The following is a 26,241-nucleotide window of genomic DNA, read 5'->3' as shown; positions in this document are numbered from 1 at the left end:
TGAAAAGCAGCAAAGCATATTTTCAACAACACTAGAATGTCCTGAAAGCCTTTTTCTTCGCACGACTTCTATTATATTCTTCACTCAAAAGTAGGATTTGAATATATAAATGCGAAGTTCCCAAATGAAAAAAAAAATCAGTAAATTAAGTGGGAGAAGTGGGGAAAATTATTTTTTTTAAAGCAGAGAGTAAGATCCGCAGAAAGCTATGATCACTCAATATAAAATATAAAATCGTCATGATCACCGCATAGTTATATTTTATTTGTGGTTATATATAGCTGTAATTATTGCAGAAGAGATTATACTCACACGTAACAGCGACTTGTCTTTACGGTACTCCACTCTACTCTGCACAGTAGAAAAATAAAATTGTTTTCTTCATAATATTTTTACATTTCAATACCATCGAGGTAGTGTATAAGAATTATTCAAGAACGAACAGTTTGCGTTCAGCCATCAGAAGGATTAGTTGAGTTCTTGGGAACAAGACTTTAAGTGGAATTGTATACAGTTTAAATGTGTTTGAAAATTTAAAAGAAAAATTATTTTTACCAAGTCAATTGTCCATAACATTAATCAATTAATTGCAACTTTGTAGCAGTTTTGCGATTAATTTTTTTTCGCTAGGAAAATTTGTGAAGAAAATTCTCTCCACTGTGAGAAGTAGAGTTATTTAATGTGGATTTTATTTTCAATATACGGTGAACAAGAAAATCAAACATGATTGCATGAGCGCAAGTGAATTGTTTTAATTACGAAAGATTTTATAACACACACATTAATTTTGTACGAATTGGATCTTACGGTTGCAGCAGCAAAGAAGTGAGTAGAATTACATGATTTTCAACTAGACAAGTTTTGCGGTAATGTCTCGTTTTTGTTTTTTTTTTTTTTCATATTTACAAATTACAAAAAAAAGCTAGTGACATCAATGCTTTCTGCAAACATGACCACTTTTTATCGTATAATAGAACCTCTTTACATGTGTCTGATGAAATTAGAATTACGCGTTGAACAGCGTTGAATTGTAAACCGCTAATGTGCATTTCTTATTTAGGAATGTAGATCAGGTTATTTTCGAGTCCAATTCTCGTTTAATAATATCCAGATGCCCGTTGAGTGGGCTGTCATGTACACATTAAATATGCGGTGTGTCTGTGATTCTGCAAACTTGTTTCGAACTGTTACCATTTCCTACAATAACTTTTTATTTATTGTTTTCGTTCTCCGTTGAGTCAGCACATTAAATAATAATTTTATGCGGTGCCTAACGCCGTCAACATAATAATGTTAATGTAGACTCATGTGAAAAAAGTGGATGTCATTGATTGATTTGATCTGTTAAATGCTAATAAACGCAACATTAAATTTTTGGCGTGCTTAATTCCAAAGCATTTAACCAACATTTGAATGCAGTAGCAAACAGGAAATCATATCTGTGACCACAACTTACGAGAATATTTGAAAGCTTCGAATCGTGAATATTGAAATCGTTAAACGTTCGAAATGTAATACGACGACATCGGAATTCCATACACAGCGCATTGAAATCAAATTAAATTTTATTTGAGTTTGTTGTTGAGATTTATTTATTTTGACTCGATGGCACACATTATATAGCAAAAAGATTGATTAATTAGATTTAAATTGACTCTCCTGTTGCAATACTAATGTTTAGTTGTTTTTTTTTCTTTTCGTAAATTATTTTGATTGCAACAGCGTTCCAACAAACACTTTCAGTTTATTTCACTTTTTCGCATCTTAATAACCATTTCGAGAGTCATGCGTACCTACGACATATAGGTCCTAAAATATAAAAATAAATTTTATTTTTTCGATTCACAAAAATTGCTTCTATCAAATTAAAATGGAATTAATTCAATTTATTGCAATTAGCATTGTGAAATAGTTTGTGACAAGGCGTTGAATGTATAACAAGTTGAAATATATGGTACAAATGATGGAAAAATGTTGCTTCTTATGTGAAATTTGATTTTTCAAGGTAAATTGTGAGGCCACCACACAATAAGTCAATTTCATCTTTTGTTGTTCCGCAGAATATAGTAACAAGTAAATATATCATCACACCGAAGACGAATTGATTTTGACGATTTTACTCGCATAGAGGAAATGAAGAGATATCAAAAGAAAGACGGACCCTAAAAAGGAATCTTAGAACATCTATTATAGGCTCAGAATCCCAAGTACTAAATTAGTAAATTAGAAAAAGCTAACTGTAATTGATCGTTCTCAGGGAGAACTTCTCACCAACGTCTTTTGTATTTTTGTAGTTTTTTTCACAAAGCCCATAGAGACTTAAATTCCATGTGATGCTTTTTTTGTGACTATTTGATTTTAATCTATAAATATGTTTATTCTGAGTAAAAAATTGATCTACAGCATCACTGAAAAATGAACTCTTGATTTTACACAACTCCTTGAGAATCTGCAACCTGTGCAGTCCAAGTCATTTATAAAAAAAACGAACCATTTTCGAGGCATGCCGTGGAACAATTTTTTTACTCAGAATCACATTCTGCATCAATAGAAAGTTCATGCGAATGATTAAATTATATTTTGTCGCTGACACACTAAGAATTGGGCGTACTTCATCAATTCTAGAGTCTATAATTACTCTAGAATTGTGACATTTAGAATTGACAAAGAGTGATCTTATTCAGGGATTGATCCTTAATATCTATGTGGGGTATCAGAAAATATAGATTTTCGATATAGATAGAGCGAACTATTAAAGAAGCGAACTAGAAACATAAGTTTCTCAAAATCTGTTCAGTGTATAATTGACTTAGGACAAACTTGATCATCAGATCCTCGATCAGAAGTGTAATTCAATCGAAACCAAATTTCATGAATTTTTTCGGCTATTTCAAGACTTATATAAATTGGACATTTTTTATCCAAATGTGATGAACTGCGGAGATAAGGAAATCGCCTTTTCACTCCGATTTTTATGACCAAGTTCATGCTCGTATTTTTTTCCACAAAAAGTTGAAATACTAACACGTTTCCAACTATTTAAAAATCATCTGCGTTCTTTACGACCTCTAATCATAATATGTTCTGAAGCTGTGACGTGCATCGATCAAACTCTCTAGTTAAAATGAAACTTTCGCTGCTCAATTTTCCATTAATGAAGCCATTGCTTCTCAAATGTAAATTCAAAGTTTATTGTAAATCGAATTACAATTTTTCTTCTATCATTCTTCTATCGTTGTCATTAATTTAAAAGGAGAAGGTAATTTCTAGAACAAACATGCACATTATAACAAAATATAGTAAATTTGAAGTAAATGGCTGGTCTGGTCAGGTGGTCTAATCCTTAATCAACTATTTTATATTGAATGATGTAAAGGCACGTTTTATTCGACGGTTCTGCATGGTTGTCTTCATCGTCAGGAAAAATGAATGTGAACGGTGCACGGCCTTTCCTATTGGATCGGTAGATTTGGGCATAATGATATTGGCAAGATCTCAGAGTTTGACCCCGTGTGTAACCGGTATGACCACCAACCCACGATTCCAATTGGTAGGTATTTCCCGGCGTTAATATCAGTATATCACTAACGTCAACATCGACCTTTATGTTTTGGTACGTGAATAGAACATTTCCGTTGAGTTTTAACTTCAATCCGTATATGACATCTTGTCCACCAATTCTCCGACATCCCATTTCATGTGTGCTGAACTCGAAATTTTTAATTTCCATTTTCTTTCGTACGGTGAATTGTAACGTTCCTCTGAATGGATTCAACATCGATTCGGAAATATCAAACTCAAAATCGTTGGTTGGACTGTCAGTCATAGTCTTTATTGAGATATTACTGTAACAAAGTGAATATAAAACGTTTGTATTCAAGTAGAAAGCACATTTGGCATGTGTGATGCCGAAAAAGATTCCTTTAAATTGACTTCTTACCTTCAGTGAATATTATACAAAATATTATTTGATAATGGCTTACGATTTACGATTCTCAGCCAGTTGGATTGTGGGTTACATTTAAATATTTTTACAAAAAATATATTACACGAAGCGACGCAGTGACGGTCAGTTTTGCTTGTGACATTTAGAGAGAAAAAAATGTAATTAGAAAACAATAGCAGAGCTATAATGACAAGGCCACACACTGACTGTCAGGACCGATGCGCAACAATTCATATGAAATTGTTTTGAGACCATCTCATGAATAGGAAATCGTAAAATTTTAATTCTGTTTCTATTAGTGCTGCGCATATTATTTAAAAACTTGGATTTCATATGAGATTAACGGAAAAATTATTTTTAATTTAAAAGTCGTGCGCAAATTCAAATTTATTTGCAAAGCATCTGATGCAAATGTTGCCTGCTGGGTATTCCGAAGAATTATGTAATTTTGGTCAAACCAGAGTAGCTTTCCAGAAAATTTTGAAGATTTTTTTGAAAATAACTTCTGTGGCACTTTAGACCGGACATACAGGGAGAGAAAAGTAAAATTCGACATGTTTTCTAATTTAGGAGTTGCTGGTGGTTTTAACTGATTCCACAAGAATTTTGTTAAACACGCACGTGCGCGGTAGTGAAAAACAGCTAAAGCATATTCATGCTAAAATTTCACTGCCTCTGACTGTATTTTGGACTATAAGTAATAGACTCGATAATTATTACGATAGTCAGTCAAACACTGCAAATATTCGGCTGCCACTCAACATGCTAATGAACTACGATTTTAGATAGAGAAGATTTATGCGTCAGCAGGGTTTTCCAGAATTATTTTCATTCATTCAACTGTTCCGTTTAACCCGCTTATGACTGTAATTGTCTTATGATTCGCTGATTAAATTCAAATGTATTTTTTAGCATCGTTTGAATCTAAATCCGTGTCATGATGTTAATTTTATTGTGATTGTAATTCATTGGTGTTTGGAAAACGCAAACCGCATAATAACCTGAACAACAAAATGTAATTATCCAGTAAAATAAAAGCGGAAATATGGGTCGATCTTATTTATGTTTATTAATTTAATAAACAATTCTACGCGAGAACTATACTTATAATTTTCAAATTAAACTTCTCGCCAAGAGAAAGTTAAAAATATATTCTATTGTTCCGAAGGCGCTCCGGTACAGAGCGATTTCAATTTGAGATTGTAAACCACCATAATACGATGATGAGTTTAGAATGGTTGTTTGATTGTCTCTTGGCTGTAATCTAATTTTTGAGACGATAAAAGTCAGTGTGTGTAAGCAATCGAAAAATAAGTTACACATTTAAACAAAAGCATTAAGTAAAAGTGTAACGGTTTTCGTAATCATAATACAACAAATTTCTTTGGACTAATTTTCGAAGATAAAATTAAAATTCGCAAAGAATTTTTATCCATCAGTGGATGGAGTGTTATATATTCATATATACATTGTATGGACCTGTACCTGCTTCTTGCACATGCAATTAAAAAGCGGTTATCTCAGAATTGAAACAATTAAATTGACAAATTTATGGATTAGGAAAAAACTTTTTTTTTTGAGTTTCGAATTTTCATCCATTTTACGGCAAAAAGAAAGTGCAATTATTATCAATATAATTGTTGCAGTTTATTTACAATATATTGCATTATATTGCTATAGTTATATACACTGAAACAATATGCCATTTAAATGGGACGATTTTTCGTTTTTGTTGTTCTCTGGTATTTATCCAGTTTCAGAATAACGATCTTCAATGACAACTGGTACAAACTTGAACTTTACCGAAAAGCAATTTCTGTAAATGATATAAACGTTAAAATGACACATATAATCGCTTAGCTGTTACAAATCGCCGCATCTTAATGCCGAAACGACAATGAACTTAGAAATAATTTCTTTAACTTATAAAAAACAAGGCATCAGAACAGTCGGAGCGTTTGCTGCGACTTAGCCCCGTACGACCTGTAATCCTATTTCGTCCGTAACCATAATACGAACGTAGCCGTAATACGCCTGGACCCCTAATACGTCTACAACCCTCTAATGCGTCTGTTACCAAAATGCAAGTCAAGTTGGGCATGCTCAAATTTACTGAAAGTGTTCATTTTTAAAATTGCGCACAGCGCAATTACGAAAGCCCGTACGAAGTACCTCTCAAATAAAACCAACAATTTACGACATTATTTTAGAAACCCAAAATTTTTTGCCAACTTTCCATTGGGTATTCAATTACCTCTCAAATAAAACAAAAATTAGCAAACTCGGATGATATTTACTCGATTTATGTGCAAAAAACACTTAGGGCCGAGTAGCGGCCTTAGACCAAGGGCCCAAATTTAAAACTTTTTTTCCACCATTCTATTCGGCATTCAATTATCTCTCAAATGAAACAAAAACTAGCAAAATCGGTTGAGATTTTCTCAATTTATGTGCAAAAAACACTTAGGGCCGAGTAGCGGCCTTAGTCCAAGGACCCAAATTTAAAACTTTTTTTGCTATAATTCTATTCGGCATTCCATTATCTCTCAAATGAAACAAAAACTAGCAAAATCGGATGAGATTTACTCGATTTATGTGCAAAAAACACTTAGGGCCGAGTAGCGGCCTTAGTCCAAGGGACCAAATTTGAAACTTTTTTCGCCATCATTCTATTCGGCATTCAATTATCTCTCAAATGAAACAAAAACTAGAAAAATCGGATGAGATTTACTCGATTTATGTGCAAAAAACACTTAGGGCCGAGTAGCGGCCTTAGTCCAAGAGAGCAAATTTGAAACGTTTTTCGCCACGTTCTTTTCAGTATTCAATTACCTTCCACAAAAAGCTAAATATAGCAAAATCGGATGAGATTTACTCGATTTATGTTCAAAAAACACTTAGGGCCGAGTAGCGGCCTTAGTCCAAGGGCCCAAATTTGAAACTTTTCTCGCCACGTTCTTTTCGGTATTCAATTACCTTCCATAAAAAACTAAATCTAGCAAAATCGGATGAGATTTACTCGATTTATGTGCAAAAAACACTTAGGGCCGAGTAGCGGCCTTAGTCTAAGGGCCCAAATTTGAAACTTTTTTCTCCACGTTATTTTCGGTATTCAATTACCTTCCATAAAAAACTAAATCTAGCAAAATCGGATGAGATTTACTCGATTTATGTGCAAAAAACACTTAGGGCCGAGTAGCGGCCTTAGTCTAAGGGCCCAAATTTGAAACTTTTTTCGCCACGTTCTTTTCGGTATTCAATTACCTTCCATAAAAAACTAAATCTAGCAAAATCGGATGAGATTTACTCGATTTATGTGCAAAAAACACTTAGGGCCGAGTAGCGGCCTTAGTCTAAGGGCCCAAATCTGAAACTTTTTTCTCCACGTTATTTTCGGTATTCAATTACCTTCCATAAAAAACTAAATCTAGCAAAATCGGATGAGATTTACTCGATTTATGTGCAAAAAACACTTAGGGCCGAGTAACGACCTTTGAGCCCTCGCAACAAGCCCGGGTTGCATCCTACCCAAAAACAATGTTCAGCAACTTTGTTCTACTCGTCAATACCTTTCATTTGATATATTACAAGCAGCTATTGCGTGCGTATTTCGGTAGATATCATCGAAAGACTGAAAAACACCTATAGGGCCCTAGCTCTGGAAGGGCCGACCCTACCATGCCCATTTTCGAACTTGACCTTACTTTTGTCGATACCAATCGGGGAAAAAAAGAATTTTGAAAAAAGGTTGTGATTTGCTCCAGCTAGAGGGGTCACGGACGGACGGACGGACGGACGGACGGACGGATGGACGGACGGACGGACGGACGGACGGACATTTTTTTTATTGCGGATTCGTCATCTATGAACATAACCAAATGCTTTGCCCTTACTGTCTGCTTCCAATTCGACGTGTTACAAACGGCATATTAATCTTATAAGCCCCCAGTACTTCGTACGGGGCTAAAAATCCACAAACGTTAAATTATTCATAAAAAAAGACATTTGAATATACGTATGCATAACACCGAGGCATATACCTATTATAACATGTGAATATATAAATAACATAAAAGGCAAAAAGTAAATATTAATAAAAATATGTGAAAAATGATCATCGGAGTAAATCGCATATAACATAACCGCACATACCGTGGTTCAAAACGAGACAAGTTCAAAAACCGAAACTAGGTCAACTTGCCTGGTCAACACGTTTTTCGCTGTCTCTTCTTTACCAGAATTTTTGTGTTGCAGAGAATTTGTATCGGTTATTATGTACTACAAGGTACACGCATGTCAAGAAATGTTGATTTGAATTCGTTTTTGGTAGCCAGTTTATGATTTTTTAATTTGTATGCTTAATGGTATACAGCGGACGAAGACGAAGTAAAAAAAAAACGAATTAAATGACGTGAAAATACACTTAATATGTACTTCAAGTATAAGGTCTCAAGAAAGTGTCATTCCATTATGCACTTGAAAAATTGGTTTGTAGAAAACGCAAAAAGAATGAATGGACACGTAATTGTAGCACGTACGTGTGGGCCGTTTTTCGGATATTGTTTGCATATTCAGCGCATGGAACACTTTTTTCTTTTAGTTTTGGGGGAATGTCAATTGCCAGAAATAGGAACGTTTGGTGAAAGTAATTTGCTATTTTCATTTTTTTTATTCGGCCGTATCACCAGACCAAAAATGTTTTCAGTGGACTCTAATTAGCGACAAATGTGAAACACTTAGTCAGTTCAAATCATGTAGACATGACGGAAGGACCATTTTCTTGATGTAATTACTACATGGGTAGCGGAATGCAAAACTTTTTGTTACCTTCTCTTATAGGACCTGAGAAGAATCTGCATTTGACAGAAAAATGGTCGTACCTTCTCAGAGCTTTGATGTTTCTGCCAATAATTGTTGTATCGAAATTGACGCTAACTCACTTAATTGGGAATAGGCTTATTTCAACTAAGTTTCTATTCCTACCATTCCGTACTCAGCTTCTCACATTGTCGACATGACACTCTCTCAAATAGCGAAAAATTATTTGCCCAATCGTTTACTTACAATTCGAATCGGTTTTTATGATTTGTTTTATGAAATTTTACTATGTCTATGTTTATGGATAAACATTTTCTATGTTTTATTGGAAAATACGTTGCTTAATGCAATGCATGTAAATACATTAAAATTACCTAATATTATGCATATTGACCGCTTATTAAATTATATGAATGCATAATCGATCTGTATATAATAATAATTGATAGATAGAACTTGCTCGTAATTACTATCAATTAAAGAGCATAAATTTATTGGCAAATGACTTGAAACGTTTCAACAACACAAATTGTTATACTAAGAACAGTTTAGTATACAACCGTTTAGTTGAAATCGATTCGCGTTGCCAATCCATCGTCAGATTGTGTAGAAAATATGTTGCAACAAGAATGATACTTAAATAGCAACAAAACGAAGATTTCAAACTTCAAGTTTGTCGGCGCTTTAAAGGTAATCGACCTTTATAGTATAAACTCATGGACATCGGTGGTTGTATTATTTAATGGTCGATTGAGATATAGTTTTTTTCTTATTTTCATTAAAGAGAAAAATACGTACAAATAACCAGCAATTTAACTTCACTTTGTTGGGACGATTTACAACACTTTTATAATGGTACAAAAAGGCAGTTAATTTTCCTCGCTCAAAACCATCATAACTATTTTATTTTTCAATACCGGGGCATTACGAGATCGTCTTCACATGTGTAAAAGTAAAACTTGTTATAAAGTTATTTGTAAATAATGATTTGAGACGTTGTTTGTGTAAACAGAATTTTTTTTCTCTCTTCTCTGCCAGTAATCAGGAAATAATCAACGCAATTCAATTTGTCTAATATAACCCAACAGCAGAAAGAAGACTCAATGTGAAACTTTGTATAATTGATTTCTAGTTTAATAGCACTTTCAATTTGATTCAGATTTTTATTCACTCTTAACACAACTAATATCGTCTTTCAGGGACATGAAGGTTATAGATAATGAAGATCTTCGAAGGTATTCTAAACATCTCATAATGACATCGCATCGCTAACTCGTGATATGATTTTATTTATTAAAGCCCAGTTAATCCTCAAATTCTCAAATGTCTCCTCCTAACGTGAAATATTTCCTTTCAACCTATTGTTTTGGAACAACCATACTGTTACAGCTTTGAGTAGCTGTTTCACACACTTGAGTTAGCAATAGTCTACAAGATTTGGCCATCCTCACCTTTTTATCAACTCTGCTACAGTGAAATATGTTTAAAGTGTTTTCGTCTGTTTGATGCAAAATCTTTTAGTTCATGTTCTTCTTATTGACATAATAAGACGTCGATAGGTAAAGGTTATCGTTATTTTTTGTCGTTACTGTTGATAATAGATGATTTCTTGAATAGTATTTCCTGTTCAATCTTGATGGTAGCTATATAGTTATAGAATTTTCTTCCGTTGATGCATGACAGGACACATTTTTTTGAGAAGTACAATGTCAAAGTAATATTCTTGAAACATTAAAAAAGACATTAAACAAAATTTGGCTGTTAAAGACGGTCCGAATTTCATTCACAAATATAATAAAGACAAAACAACACACCCACCATCGAACAACCACTTATTATGTAATGGAATCTTTGTGTCATCGGTGTGGGAATTTGATGGAGAATTAAATTTTGCAAATTATACCGATGCATTCACATTTAACTCATTTATATAACCGGTCATTGCAGATAGAAAAAGAATTTGTCTTTATTTGCGAGATTTACTTTGCGAACAGCTCTTAGTAAATGACTAAGATTATAAAAATTACTTTATGCAATTCAGTGATGATATTTGCAACTTACGCAGCCTCTGTGCAATGTTATATGAACGTATTTTATCGCACTAGTCCGAAAAAAGCCACGTGTTACTGACGTCGCACAATGAATATCTTCGATATCTATTCGATTTTCTTCATTGCATAAAACGTTATATGCAACACGAATCGTATATTATCGCACACTACGTCTTGCCAACCTCGGCTTCGCCTCGGATATACCTTCATACGATTCTTGTTACATAAATAACTATTATCGTCGGACAGATTATTTTGTTTATGCCGAGGGGAAACTGCTCCGGAAAGTCATGGTACAGTACCCAAAAAAGTCACTGTACAAATACACGAAAAGTCAAAGTAATTAACTCAGTTTGACTCTCAGCTTCATGCAAAGTCAGAATGTCATGGTACAGCGTTGTTCGAAGTAGTTTTCCTCTCAGCTTCGAACATCGAATTTGAATCAATACTTTTCTCGTGTGTGGTGTGAATTTCAGAAGACATTTTATAAGCTTTCCTTCGAAGAATGTGTTAGAATAGTTTCTCAACGAAAATAGTAATAAAGTGGGTGGTCCAAGTCTAGTTGGGTCTAATCTTACTTTTACTGCCTTCGAAAAACGTTTAGGAGCAGATAATGCCGTGATGATCTTGTAGTTTAACTGAATTTATCAGATCTCATTAATTACTTTAAATCCACAGTCGACCGACCTCCTTTTAAAATTTCTATAAATGAAAAAGGCAACAAGAACAAATCGTTTTGCGTGAAATGTTTAATGTTCATTTCATTATTTACTCAACCATCTAATATCTTAAACTCTTAAATGCTGATGGCTCAGTAGAAATGTCGTGTCAAGTGGAACAATTAATATTTACTGGTGTAAATGTCTTACCAATCAATATGTCTCTATACATACAAACAACATCGTGTTATTTAACTTCAATTCCCAAGAAAATTACTGTCCTTGGCCAAAGCGTGTCTAAGACAATTGGATTCCGAATCAAAATAAATTTTACAATTAAATTGTTGCAGCTTAAGATGTACAACCCGGGCATACAAATTTTATTTACATTTCGTTTTGCTTTTTCTCTGATTTCTTTGCTGTAAATTGGTGATATTTAGCTTTGGTTTTTGTGTTCTAAGTAAACATTTGAAGAACAATCTACAGAAAAACTGTATTTTTCATTAAATATCACTGATGATGCGTTCATCGCATCATGCTGCTGTGTGATAATTACTTACCACACACCTTGTAATGCGTTTTTATGGGAAGGCCCGTTACCTTTATGAATCCACACGATGTTTTCAGAAGTTGTTCTGTTCGATAAATAAAAACTCGCTAAAGAAAAGCAATAAGCGAAATGCATAAAAATCAATACATAGCATTCAACAACTCAACTCAATTATTCTATCAATCCCATACGTTCGGGTGTACCTCATGCAGAAGACCTACGCTACGACTATTTTATTTCTAGAGAAGTGCTATTGCTATTGCTATTGCTATTGCAAATATGCTAAATAATCATTCATTATTGGCTTTGCAGAGTTCATCTATTTGTTATTAACAAGTTCATTAGTAGAAGGATGTTGAATCATCGTGTCCATTTAACATATTCTTGTGAAAATATTAAATTTCTTTCTACACAAAGCACTTTTTTTTTAAATGAGTTCAAAATAATCTATATAACTTAGGTTCATTGGACTTATCGCATATTATAATTATAACAACAGGTGACTTTTCTCTGTTGTAACAAGATATATAAATTAAAAAATCACAAAATAATTGTGAAAAAAATAAACAGTCAAGGACACATTAGTTACATGTGGTTCAATGCTGTAGCGCGTAAAAAAGTTAATAGTCACGGAATTTTACTCTTTTTTTACTTCATCCAACATTACTAGCATGTCTCTTCTACATTATTATGTTCAGTGATTGATTTTTTTTATTTACCATTTTCTTCTCGGGGAAATAAAAACCATAACAATGAAGATGATGAGAAACGTGAGATTGAAGAATTTATTAACACAGCGTTGAAATTATAGATGAATTGGTATACTCATCGGCTATGATGGAATTATGTTTACCGGAGCAATTTAATGCAGTGTTAACGGAAAAGGGATTGAACGTCTAATGGGATAAGTAAACAAAATTGAGTTGAGTAAATGTAGTAGCGTAACATAGAAGAGGACGAAACCGTTTATATGTCAGCTTAGAACAGCACTTTCAATCATAGAAGTGAGTACACTCGATGGCATAAATATCTATTACACAACTAGGGATAAAAAGTTTTAAAGGCCAGCGGTTAACAAGGTCAAAAATCACTCAAAAGCGAGACTTTTCCTGTTTATCCCGATTTATTGAAAGTGTTTCACATGCTGAAGGAGTCAAAAGAAATTAATTCCGAAAAATCCTGAAACAATTCCCGATTTTTTTTTAGAATTTAGATTTTTTTTCGGAATTTTTCGGAATTTTCAGAAATAAAATTCTCTAAAATAAGAAGATAATTTAGAAAAAATCAAAATGTCTAAGAAAAATTGTGTTGAGTATTAGAAAGACAAAACTAATCTAAGAATAGTGTTTAGTTTGGACATCAACTTGAGTTGTTGATTTGGACTATATTCATCAGGGAGGTGCGGCAAATTATTAAAAAAGCTATCCTTTCGTTTATTTTTCTAGTATTTTCGAAAAATTATTGTTATTGATCGTGTAAATGATTAACTATAATGCAGAGTGTAATGAATTTTTAAAGCTTTCTATTTTCATAAGAATTTGTCTGGAAAATGGAAAGTTTGGAGGAAATTTACGAAACCATCACGAAACCTACCAATGTCAAATTTTATCATATTTCCTAGTTCTAATCGAGTACTAGGAAAAAGGATAAAATTTGATCAAGTTTGGACCACTCGATCCGGAGATATGAGGAAACAAAGTTAGGTGTAGGAAGTTGGGAAGGACAATTTCATAGGAAATTTCCTATGAAGTTCCCTATGATATTTCCTAAAATCGACGTTATCACTTCTTTCAAAAAGTATTAAAATTTTAATTGATTTTGACATGCGATAGCTCACTAGAAAGGTCTCGACGAGTTCTAGGAAAAAGGATAAAATTTGACCGGTTTTGATGCGCTACAGCGCTACAGTAACCGCTACAAAAATTGGTAAAATTCATCTACAATTTCCTTAAACTTCATCTACATAAATGTTGTCTGACCTTAACAAAAGAGGGTTCGTTGGAAAGGTCTTGTCGAGATCTAGGAAATAGAATAGAATTTGAATAAATTAGATTTAAGGAGAAGAAATATCATAAAGCGCTAAAAACGCTAAAATTGATATAAATTTCCTCACGTTTCATCTAAAAGTTTTTTTTTAGATATTTAAAAAAGATTTTATTCAATTCATTCTACAAAGAACAGTTTACAAAAATTAAGAGAAGGCAGTAAGAGAAAAATTCAAATGAAAAACTAAAAACTGATTAAAAAAAAAGACTACAAAAGCACTAGAGAACGTAAAGTTCCTCCATTGGTGGGCTCTTAGGAATGCTGTTTATGACGCACATAGCATTACCGTGTTGAATCGCAAGTGAAATTCTTTCGATTAAATAACGTTTCGATTTCGGTTCTCCTGTGATTCGGATCAAGCTCGAACCGATTTTGTTGATTAGATCAACGGCTTCCTTTGACCACGGTCCGAATGATTCGACAGCGAAGGCGACGAAATGATAACTTTGTTTTATCTTTGAATACTTAGCATGTTTTCGCGCCACTGCCTTCTCGGATGCCATTCCTGGTTGTTTCGTTCTACCGGTCATGTTTGATGTGGCCAATGAGTCGACGCACGTAGCGTCCCATACCAATGCACGACCTTTTCCCCAAGCCGTGTAGGTGATGCCATCCGGACGTTTATTGCCGTTGTCTCGAAATAGCCCGGGCGGTTCTAACAAGGAACTGACATATATAGATGCCAAAATTTGGTGTATTATTCGATTCAGCTCGGCGTGACGGAAAAATTTACCCGAGTTCTTTTTACAGTGAAGGTCGTGTCGACCTAGTGCATCCACTTCGATTCCACAAATACACTCAAACGGGCGACAAATTCTTGCACCGAGACGTAAACAGATGCAAGTGCGTACCACATCGTTGTTCAAAAATGTTCCTATGTTAGGACTCGGAATTGCGTTGAGCCATGCACCAGACATCTTGTTATCTTGTTATCTAAAAGTGGTCCAATTTCATTAAATAGGGATTTGAAAGATCACTACGAGATGTAGACATAGAATGAAATTGAAAGAAGTTGTAAATAATGTAGAAAAAAACCACTAAATTTTACCCAATTTCCCTAAAATTTCATCGAAAAGTAGTCGAATCTCTACAAATAGGGGGTATTTGGAAAGGCCTAGTCCAAGTCCAATCAAACCGTATATTTTATTGAATCATCATTCCATTGACAACGTCGCGCGAAATACAATATTAAAACCTAAGGAGATCGTCAAACAACAAAAGTAAAAAATCTGGAAAATCATTAAAGTTGGTAGAAAATACACAAAATTAAGCAACATTTAATCTAGGATCTCAATTTCATGAATTTCCTGTGGGCACTATCGTAAGGTCACGTTAAAATCCGTCAAACTAAAAACAAACGTGTTGTAATTAATCAATAATTATGGTTGATAGGACGAAAACATCTTAAAGTCCATAGCAGTATGGTGACATGCTCTTTGTAGCGTTTGTTTAAACAATTTCAGTCTATAACTTTAGAAAATTTTATGAAATAGAAAGCTATTAAAATTCATGTCACTCTGCATTATAGTTAATCGTATAAATAGTAACTGGTATCAATTACAATATAATTTTACAAATATACTAGGAAAATAAACGAAAGCCTAGCTTTTTTAAGAATTTCCCGCACCTCCCTCAGCTTTTTTTATTGACTTTTTCGATTATATAAGCTTGACTATCGGCGAAAACTTTGCGAATATTTTTTAGGTAAGTTCTGTTCGCACAACACTTTATAACACTTTGGCTATTCGAATAGTCAAATTATTATAATGCGACTATTCGCACAATGTTCGAATAGACCCAGTATCATAAAGTGGATATTCGCACGATGTGCGTATTGCAGAACGATGTTCCTAAGAATATTTATCAGGCCCAACAGTATACTGGCACACAAAAACTTTTTTGACACAATTCTTTTTTAGCTTTTCAGCAAAACATTTTTTGTTTTTTTTTTAATCGGCCCTACCTGCAAATTACCATCGTAAATCAATAAATTTTCTTTCTAATTAGAAAAATGTGACATAATCGTATATATTCATCAGAACTATACCGCTTTCTCATTTTAATATAATAACCGATCGTAATTAACATAAACAAAAAAAAAACTATCAACCGAATCAACAAAAATAGCAGACCACAGACAAATGTGTGTTGTCGTTCAGAATAAAACTGTTTGGCCAAAAGAACAGTTATAATCTTTCAAAATATAAACTTTAAAAACAGAGACGTTGATCTAAGTTATTATGCCATGCCATAACGAATGTGATTCATATCATTATCCGATATGAGGTAACTATAAATAATTGATGATGTCTTTATAATCAGCTCTCTTTCACCTATAAATTACTGATATAATTTAATGAGACATAAACCTAGTTTAATGCGTCAAAATGAAGTCAAGCAGGGAACCATTAAAACGATACCTTCGGTAGGTATAATATAAGATTGTCCGATCATAACCAGCGGTAAGGTGTATACGGTAAATTAGTTTCCAAATTAATCTGAGTGTAAAGCGAGACTTTGCGCCCAGATTCGTCAAATATTAATTTATAATTTTGCTTGATGTTTATGGAAACGGTCTTCGTATGATTAGGACATCAATATGCATATCATAAGTTGTGTGGAATGTTTTCCGACCCATTCAACATTATGTGTATTATCTAATTTTTTGTTTAACAAATTTACCGTCTATCAGTTCTTTATGTTTCTGTTTCTCATCTTTATTATGTCGAATCGGAATAAGATGCTCACATTACAGTTATGTTTTGAGTTCAAGTTATTTATCTTTTAATTGACGGTTTTATTTTCGTATAATTTATTCTTTACTTAAATCATTACAATTCAACGAAAAATCTTTATGTAATCTGGCTGGTTACGCTTCAGAAGAAATTCTTTCGTGTTGGTGCTCTGCTGGATGGTTTTTATTGTACAGACAAGTTCGTGTAAACAATTTTTTTTTCTCTCTCCATACTGTGAACAAATATGATGCATCAGCTTTAGTTATGGTATATATACCTCGAAAGAGTAATGAATGGATTGAATCGGTTATAAGGTTTTTCGTAAGATTTTGTGTAATAATTGGATTTTTCCTTAATGAATTTAAAAATATTCAAGTAGCTACAAAAACTGTCTGGTTGATGGTAAAAATGTGATGGACGATTATTATATTGCAGCCTCTGTTACGATATGATTGACGGTTATAGTCGTTCTGTATAATGTGAATATGGGTCATGTTTATAGCAGGGCCAATTTTTGGTTAATAAATGTCTTCAATTTGCATAAATTTTCTTAAATTTTCTTAAATTCGCTAAAGTTTGCCGAAAGAGAGTTTAAGCAAATTTTAGCATATGTCGGAAAATCTTGGAAAATGGATTTCTCAAAGACACCAACTTCCTACCTAGTTTTGGACACTTGAGACAGATGGTGTGGTCTCAAGTCCTTGTGTTGTAAGTCAACAAACATTAGAATTAGGTGACTGTGATCGGAACTTTTATTGATAGCGTAAGTTAGAAAGTAAGCAAGTTTATAACAACCGAAGTGTACAGTTTATTGTTCCAATTTTCAGCCATGAAGATGACTCAGGTGAGTCGAATGCAAGGCAAACAATAAACACAACCAACACAAAAGTTGTTTTTATTCTTTGGTTGAGGACAGTGAGCAACACAAGGACTTGAGACCACACCATCTGTCTCAAGTGTCCAATTCTAATCACCCGACCAGCAATACAACACCGAAGGAAAAATCCATACATTCTTCGTATCAAATTTCCTACCTAGTTTCCAGCAGCAAATATTTGTTAATAAATTCACTAAAAATAAAGGTCGTCATGTTGTTAAAAATTGTGCCCTATTATCACATGAAACCTAATATGAACTGAATATTTGACTTGTCAATCATCAGTTTGACCATTGGTCTATTAACCTGAAGCTTACTTTAAACGTACGTTTTGAAATGGACATAATCCAATGTTGAACAAATGTGTCGATATTGCTTGACTCTGAAAATCGAACAGTATATCTTTTACAACGCAGAAGAGAAAAACGTTTTGTTGACCCGTTGACACCGGGAAAAAAGTAAGAAATTTCATTTTCTCGGGTGACTTTGTCCTCTCGTTACGCTCTGGCCACAAACAACACACTCGAAATGAAATTTCCAACTTGTTTCCCTCTGTGATCAAATGACTATTTCATTTTCACGTGCGGTGTGATTTACCTTATTTTCTCCCTTCAAATAGAACTTTTCTCACTTGAACTGTCACTTTGGTTATGTTGTCCAAAACAGATACGCAAATAACTATTGTTTTACTGTCCTGTGAGGACAGGCTGCTCATTTTGACAAATTGAGGATGTTATTTTTACTCCGGATTATCTGAACACTGAATGTGTTCATTAAACAATGACTTCGAGCAAATGATATAATCGAATAGAAATGTTTTAATTGAAGTGAATTCGACCCAATCTTTGATTTAATAAATCATTTATTCAGGAACAAGAAACGAATTTGTTATAAAACGAGGTTTCTTGCAACAATGTATCAACAAAGAAAATAATGGTGAGAGTTATAAAGCAAGAGTTTCCATGTGGTTCAGTTACATTTTTACATCGTCATTGAACGAAAATGTAATAAAAATAATTAAGAAATCAGAAAAAAAAAGAAAATTTGGAAAATTGAATGGTAGCATCAGTATGTGAGATGATACAGAGTAGGTCATGTTTGTTAAATCCTTAATAAGCACAGACGGTAAGTATTTCATAAGCACAATTAGCGAAACTATGATCAACCGATTTACTAAGAATCTTTTGTCTCCTGAGACTTATTAATAGATTCAGTTTGAACAAAAAAAACTCAACACAGAATCGTGCCACAGAATTGACTAAATATACTGAGAAAAGTTCGCCGGCTACACTCATCAATTAACCGGTCGCTTAAATGACCGATTTGAGCAACAATACATCTCTTGTGTGACCTTCTTTTAAAATCGAAAATTTCATAAACTCAATGCAATATCCAGATACTTTTGTCTCGACCGACGTTAAAAATGTTATGATTATGAGTGTTACAAACATTGTAAACCGATAAAAAAAAATTGAATTATATGAATGAGCAGTTATTTAATACTCTTTAAATGCTCTTTGAAACATAACACTAATTCTTTTTATCATAAATTATTATTGTAATGTCTGGCTGTAATTGCTTCTCGGTTAGTAAACATCTCAATGAAGCCTAAAGTGCAATATTATTTTACGACAAGCGCTTATATGCGAAGTTATCTCCATTAAAAACAAAAAAGAGGAAAAATACATTTAAAAATCACATAAAATGTATTTAGAAAAAAAGAGTTACATTCAGTTCGTTCTAACAGTTTATTTATTCCTTGATTTCACAATAATTGCATTTCTGTAATATTTTATTTCAAATGTTTCAGAATCCAAATAAATCATGAGAGCTATAATCATCATAGCAGCGATCTTAACAGCAGCGACAGCATCGAATTCAACACCGGACAACAACCAAGACAGTGAAAAAGATGATGATACATCAAGAAAAATAATTGGTTCAAGGTACGTAGCACGCATCATGTGGGTCTTATACATATGTTAAAGTTGTACACGAATGACAGGTACAGGTGTATTAATATGGTTACGTTTTTGGATATATGGGTCAAGTTGAAAGAAAAAAAAAATAATCGAGTAAATAAGAGATGAATCGAAAATTTATTGAACCCAGGTCCGAATAGTGTTATTGACCTTGTATGCATGCATAATGTGCTTGCAATAATGCACAGAGGAGAATTCTGAAAAATATGAGGGTTTGTTTGGACGTTATTAGTTTCTTAGAAATGTTTGAATTTCATTCTCTTTAGGAGTTAGTTTAGAGTTACGTTGCAATTAATTTCCTTGGGAGACTATCATTGTACATCCATAATTTGAAAAACATTACAACGAACAGACAGAAACCTCAAAAATTCAGTCATTTTTTTATTGCCCGATATGTATTTCTACTCCGCGACTTACTGGACTTCTTCTGGAATTTTTAGAATTGTAATTTAAAAATCATCTTGTCCTTGTCTGCATTTTAAATGTTAGATTCCTAATTCCTTGGATTTTGAATGGTTGAACGGTGTAAATAGACTGGGCGAATTGGTTCCATTGCAACAAATTAAAAAGTGGAAGAAACTCATAAGTAAAAAGAATCTACTACCTGTGTCTCTCTCAATGAATTAAAGGATTCTGTATCATCTGTTGAAACAACTTTACATTACAAGAAAAGATAGATTCGAACATGAACGACCGTGGTAGCAGTAGAACCTTAGAAACATGATTAAGTAGTTTGATCGCATGAGTGAATCAGCTGGTAAAGCAGCTGAAGTAAACAGACACAAATTCGGTCGGCATTAACTGTAATTTAAAAATTTGTACGTATGCCAATCGCGATAAGTGGAATAAGAATAGAATGTATTCTTATGAAGAGCTTTGTGCAAGTGCTGCAACAATTTTGATTCAATTTTCTTTTAAAGAACTGTATTGGAAAATGGTACATTGGCCCCGTTATACTTAAATTCGAAAGCAGCGTCAACGAAAACTTCATCAACATTATGATCGGTTCAAAATTACACGATTTTATTTCACGATAAAGTTTATTGCTGTTCTCTTTTCGTGCGTACATTTTGAAGAACATCAACCACTCATTCAAGTTTAGTATCGATTCGGATCTTCTCTCACTTAAAATTATCGATCATAACTTCTCAGCAATAAAATTTTTATTGCCAGGAAGAGGTTACTTTATTTCGTTCTTTTTTCTCACTTTAATTATTTTGCTGTGGTAATCACCAGTAATAATCAACACTGACAATTCAGGTCCATCCGTTTAAATAATTCTTAAATATAAATTACAAATTGCTGCCTTTCCCTTGTTAATTATTAGAAATCCAATCATTAAAGAAAAAACATGCTTCCTTTCAGTGTGGTCACATCAGTTTCCGTCATACAAAACGGAGAAGAACCGCCCAAGTTCTCCGACGCTGTTGGTAAACCGGTGCCTCGCCCACTTGTACCACCACAAGTTGCTAGCCCGATAAATCTCCTGAATCCAGATCGCTATGAATTTTACACATTTAACGATAGCGGCGATTTAGTGAAACGACTCATGACAATGAAAGAAATTCAAAGTATTGTTGCTGGTGGCTCGAATGAAGGATCGGTGATGCATCATATGGGATCGACTAACGATAAGAATTTTGATGACAATGTCGAAGATATCGTGACCAGTGTTCAGAAAGTCTTAAACGAAGAGGTTGAAGCGAAGAAAAATACAACCAATGACCACAACGTTTTAGATACCCCAGACGTGTCCTCAACTTGGAGTATTATTTTACCAGCTATTTTTGGTAATACTGGCGATGATATTCGTCCGCATAAGCCACAAATCGTCATGACACCCGACTCGGTTATTGTTGATGCAACCGAGAAAACAGCTGCGAAACCTGTCAATGTTAAGGTGAAACCGAGCAACACTGGATCTTTTAACAAAATTGAAGATCCATCCGAGAAGAAGACCGCCGAGAAGCCTACAACTGCTGAAGAGCCAATGGTTCATGTAACGAAAAAGAAACCAGTAAATACAGTATTTGAAGCGTCGACTCCGAGAAGCAATATTGGTGGATACCATGAGCACTCAATTGATGAAATCCATACACATCACAACAGTTCTCAACACGGATATCGACGTAAAACTACTCCAGCGCCCTTACTTTCTACCACTGGAAGTAATACAAAAGCGCCGAAGCCTACAAGATTTGTAACGCGCAGACCTCTCACTCCTCATACGCAAAAAATTCAGGTTGTGACTACCAGTACACCAGAGTTAGAGGATACCACAACGGAACAGTCCACTCGGGCCTCAACAAAAGAGTCCTCATCAGAAGCAGTCACAGAAAAAGCAACCGAAGTAATAGCCGAAACATTTGCAGAAGGATTCACGGAAGAAGCCCCTGTAATGACGACTATTGCATCTGATTTGGACCTATTCACAGTTGCAGCAACTGAATCGACAACATATCACGAAAACGCAGAGTTGACGACATATAAACAAGAATATGACGAACCAACTACACAGCAAGTTGCCGAAGAAACGACTGCGGATACGGAAACTGAACACATTGAACATGTGGCCACAACTGAACATTCCACAGAGTTGTTCGATTCGAGCAACAGTTTTAATCAAATAGTCGAAAGTCTTAAAGATAACGTAGCATCCGAGTCTGTAGAAATGATGACTGAAATGAATGAATCAGATGCATCAATGATTTTCGATGACCTAACAACTACTGAATCGTTTATGGAAGAGGATAGTAACGGTCATGCTACCGAAAAAATTCCCAGCATCGACGTTATTCAACGAATTAATCAGTCCAATGTCTACCTGAATGAGGAAATGTTTGTCGATGAACAGGAACCACTTATATATGATATTCCAACAACGACAGATTTCAGCATCGACACTACTGAATACAACGAAGACGCTACAAGCAAAGACGAGGATCTAACATTGCCTATTTTTGAAGAGGTTAAACTGCAGTATCCAGAAACCAGTTCCATATTTGAAGAAAAGAATCCAATTGTTCAACAGGTCGATAACTTCATAAATGAAAACGCAGCCGAGATAGCCGATTCGCTGGCTATTGAAAGTACAAATAATGAAAAGAAAGTGGCTAATGTCGTTGCTTTAGATAATTTAACTCTGTCAGAGTTCATTGGCCAGGCGGCAACAGTCGCTTCAGTTCTTAGCAATGATGCCGATAATATGCCAATCAGGACAATCATGAACCAGTTGATACTGTCACCACAACTGCGACACGATGAATTAGCACCAACTACCAATGTTCCTGCCAATTTTAATGAAATGCAAGTCCTGTCATTAAAGAAGGAAACTTCGCCGGCGTCATCCGATAAATCAGATGATGTGTCATACGAGACATCAGTTATTAAAGAAACATCGTCAATATCAATGAGTAGCAAACAACCGGTTGTAAAGTTGAGCGAAAAGCCTGAATCAGTCAACGATGCATCGAAAAACGAAGTGAGTTCGGAGCTGTTCAAAATGGACTCAGATGCTAGCACTGAAATATCCGTAGAGTCTGATGTTCATGAGGAAATGAATATGATCAAGTTGAAAATACCAGCTAAAGTTACCGTTAACTCAGATTCTCCTTTGAACGAAAATAAAAGTCCCACAGAGTTTGCAACGGCCACAGAAATGAATGATAACGAAATGTCGACCTTAAACGATGAATATTCCACTCTAAGTGCGCCAACAACAGAACAAGTTCATAAAGAAGGAACTACAGTGGTGGATGAAGTTCTGGACGATTTGGTACATACAACGGAAAGGGTACATATCGAAAGATTTGATCAAACAACATTGCCCGACGACACTGATTCGCCATCAGAAACCAGCAATCATCCTACAGAAAATCAACCAATTTCGGGAAATTTTGTATCGGATATCCTGAATACAATTGGAATGATCGATGAAGATGTGATAGCGCAAAAATTCAACATCTCCGTACATGACGAGATGGAAGATGAAGACATAGGTGAAATGTTCAACGAAGGTACAACCGAAACCGATGAAGTGACGACAACAAAATCCAAAAATGAACAGACAACAATGTACAATCACTATGAAGAAGAGATCGAAAATGAAATTATAAAACGACTTCAGGAAACGCTAGAGGAACGTCTCAATCCGAAAACCGACAGAATGGAAGTCATGGAAATGTCGTACACAACAGACTCACACATTGCAAAAACTACAGGCTCTTTTGTTGAAGCAACGACAGGCTCTTTCGTTGAAGCAATAACAGGCTCACCCATTGAAGCAACAACAGTGTCATCCGTTGAAGCAACAACAGGCTCACCCGTTGAAGCAACGACAGGCTTACCCGTTGAAACTACGTTTGTACGTTTGGAAGTCATTACAAACAAGGAATCAGAAACAGCGACTGAAAGTGAAACTGTTCCGCATTCAACTGAAGAAAATCGAAAAGATTTAAGTCAAAGCGAAAAAGTTGAATCTACAACAGGAGTGAACGACGAAACAAATTCTTTTGAAACAACTGAATTGTCTAATGCTTTGAATGATCTGAACAACAACTTGGTTACTGACGAAGCCAACATGAATCAAGATGACTTAACAACTATCGAGCCCACAACTGGCTTATACCCAAAAGATGAAGAAGCGTTTATAAAGCTCGGTGAAACTACCGTTCTGCCAACGACACAGCCACCTCTCCAGTCTGAAAATGATGTGAACACACATTCTTCAATTATCAATTTCATTTCGTCGAAGAAGCCGGCTACCCTCAAAATAGATGATCGTACCAGTGGCTTTAGCAAACCATCACAACATTTCCGACCACATCCCACAGAACAGAAACTATTCTATGTTAATACAGCCAAACCGTCTCTCAAAATGCCCCCTTCGACCAACACACTGAAAATCAAAGTTTCTACTTCAAACAGACGACCTATGCCCGTGAAATTGGATCCAGCTCCGAAGCAAGCACTTGGGCTAGAACAAAGTACGGTCGGTTCCGATGCTGACATCTTAGAGTTCACAAAACTTTGCAACGAGCTGGCTTTCACATTCTGGAAATCACTAACAAGCGAAGGGATCAGTTCTGCCCGAAGCTTAGTAATATCACCTTTCGCGTTGACCTCAATGTTAGCGATGATATTCTTAGGAGCTCGTGGAAGTACATCCGGGGAGATGAACGAAATGTTGCGGCTCGACGATATGGTAACCTTTAATCCTCATCTCATATTCAGAAATATTACGGACTCAGTGGAAAATACCAAGGACGCTGGTATAGCGAACACTGCTTTCGTGAGAGAATTGTTCAGCGATCGATCGAAAGGAAAAATCCTGTCATTTTACAAGGACAAAGCTCAACAATTCTACAGCGGACATGTGGAGGAGGTGAATTTCAACGTAATAAACGATGTGATAAGACGACGAACCAACTTGTTGGTCAAACGGCACACTTGGAGTAAAATTACGGAGTACATCAAAACAAATAACATCTGGTTGAATCCACCTCTTGCTGGACTGTCAGCAAATATATTCCAAACAGACTGTTCCAAGGCTACTGTGAACGAACGAGATGGCGAAATGTTCTTCCAAGTTTTGCCAGCTATTCGACAACGTCGACTTGTTCCGATACCAGCAGCAGTTTACAAATCTGGTTCTGGTTTCATGGCAGGTACGTTTTTTGAGCTAATGATTGTCAGAAAATGTATTTATGGATCTTTCACCCCTAGGTTATGATCCAGAAATTGATGCGACTGCTGTGGCTTTCGGTGGAACCGAAGTTGTGAGCACAATATTTGTAATGCCTGGCCAACAAGGTAGGAGAAATGTGTACTTTCCACTTAAGGAAATTAACTAAATTTACTGCTTAAAATTGCAGGACATTCTGCCCCCGGTGATAACTTGGAACGATTGGAATCAGTTTTCATGACAAATGCTGTAACAAATAATGCATGGCGTCGGTTGTTGACAACTCTAATGCCTCGTCAAGGTCTTGAAGTACAAATTCCCCGGTTTTCACATCGATCGTTCATCAATGCAACGTATGGTCTGCAAAAAATGGGTCTCAACGAATTATTCAATTTCGATAAAGCCGATCTGCGTGGCTTAACTGGATCGACAACAAGGGACATGTACATATCCGACATGATACAGATCAACACGTTTAGCACCTGTGCTGAGGATAAAATTGGCGAACAACATCATGTTGAATTATATCCAGCACCGCCAATACAGAAGCGAAACATTAACTATCGCGAATCGTTGGACGGTGATTATGTGGATGCTAGTGCGTCCAGTGTGTCGGCCGACGAAGAGCGATCGTTATACGATCCATTGTTTGATGATCAAACGTATTTAGAATTACCATTACCATTAAGACCCAGACAGGCTAGAATACCGGAAGCGCCAAGACTTCGATTCGACAAGCCCTTCCTTTATTTTGTGAGACACAATCCAACGGGAATGATTCTATTTATGGGACGATTTAATCCACGACTTCTACCTTAAAGGGGCTTGCAGGCTGAATGCTTTTGATAATTTTATTTATTTTAGATTGTAGTGAGGACAACAAAACAACAAAAA

The 26,241-nt window shown here is 35.0% G+C and overlaps 1 protein-coding gene and 1 long non-coding RNA gene across 2 annotated transcripts; one reads left to right on the top strand and one right to left on the bottom strand.

The window, feature by feature from the left end:
• The first annotated feature begins 316 nt into the window (after positions 1 to 316).
• Positions 317 to 26,241, top strand: LOC119082334. The gene is made up of 5 exons (XM_037191843.1): positions 317 to 825; positions 19,493 to 19,628; positions 21,030 to 25,330; positions 25,389 to 25,475; positions 25,538 to 26,241. The coding sequence occupies exons 2-5, from the start codon at positions 19,507 to 19,509 to the stop codon at positions 26,164 to 26,166; spliced, it is 5,139 nt and encodes a 1,712-aa protein (XP_037047738.1). The 5' UTR covers positions 317 to 825; positions 19,493 to 19,506; the 3' UTR covers positions 26,167 to 26,241.
• Positions 3,161 to 4,156, bottom strand: LOC119082335. The gene is made up of 2 exons (XR_005088624.1): positions 3,941 to 4,156; positions 3,161 to 3,845 (listed from the first exon to the last, which is right to left on the bottom strand). It is a non-coding gene; the product is annotated as an uncharacterized LOC119082335 (long non-coding RNA).

This window comes from Bradysia coprophila, unplaced genomic scaffold, assembly GCF_014529535.1.
Source record: "Bradysia coprophila strain Holo2 unplaced genomic scaffold, BU_Bcop_v1 contig_415, whole genome shotgun sequence".
Lineage (NCBI taxonomy): Eukaryota > Metazoa > Arthropoda > Insecta > Diptera > Sciaridae > Bradysia > Bradysia coprophila.
This window is presented reverse-complemented; position numbering and strand designations above follow the sequence as displayed.

What these genes read in the sequence shown, in the direction of transcription:
- LOC119082334 (XM_037191843.1), top strand. Translation starts at nt 19,507, where the DNA reads ATGAGAGCTATAATCATCATAGCAGCGATCTTAACAGCAGCGACAGCA. An exon ending in AGAAAAATAATTGGTTCAAG is followed by an intron (nt 19,629 to 21,029) that starts GTACGTAGCACG and finishes GCTTCCTTTCAG; the next exon opens with TGTGGTCACATCAGTTTCCG. An exon ending in TGTAATGCCTGGCCAACAAG is followed by an intron (nt 25,476 to 25,537) that starts GTAGGAGAAATG and finishes TTAAAATTGCAG; the next exon opens with GACATTCTGCCCCCGGTGAT.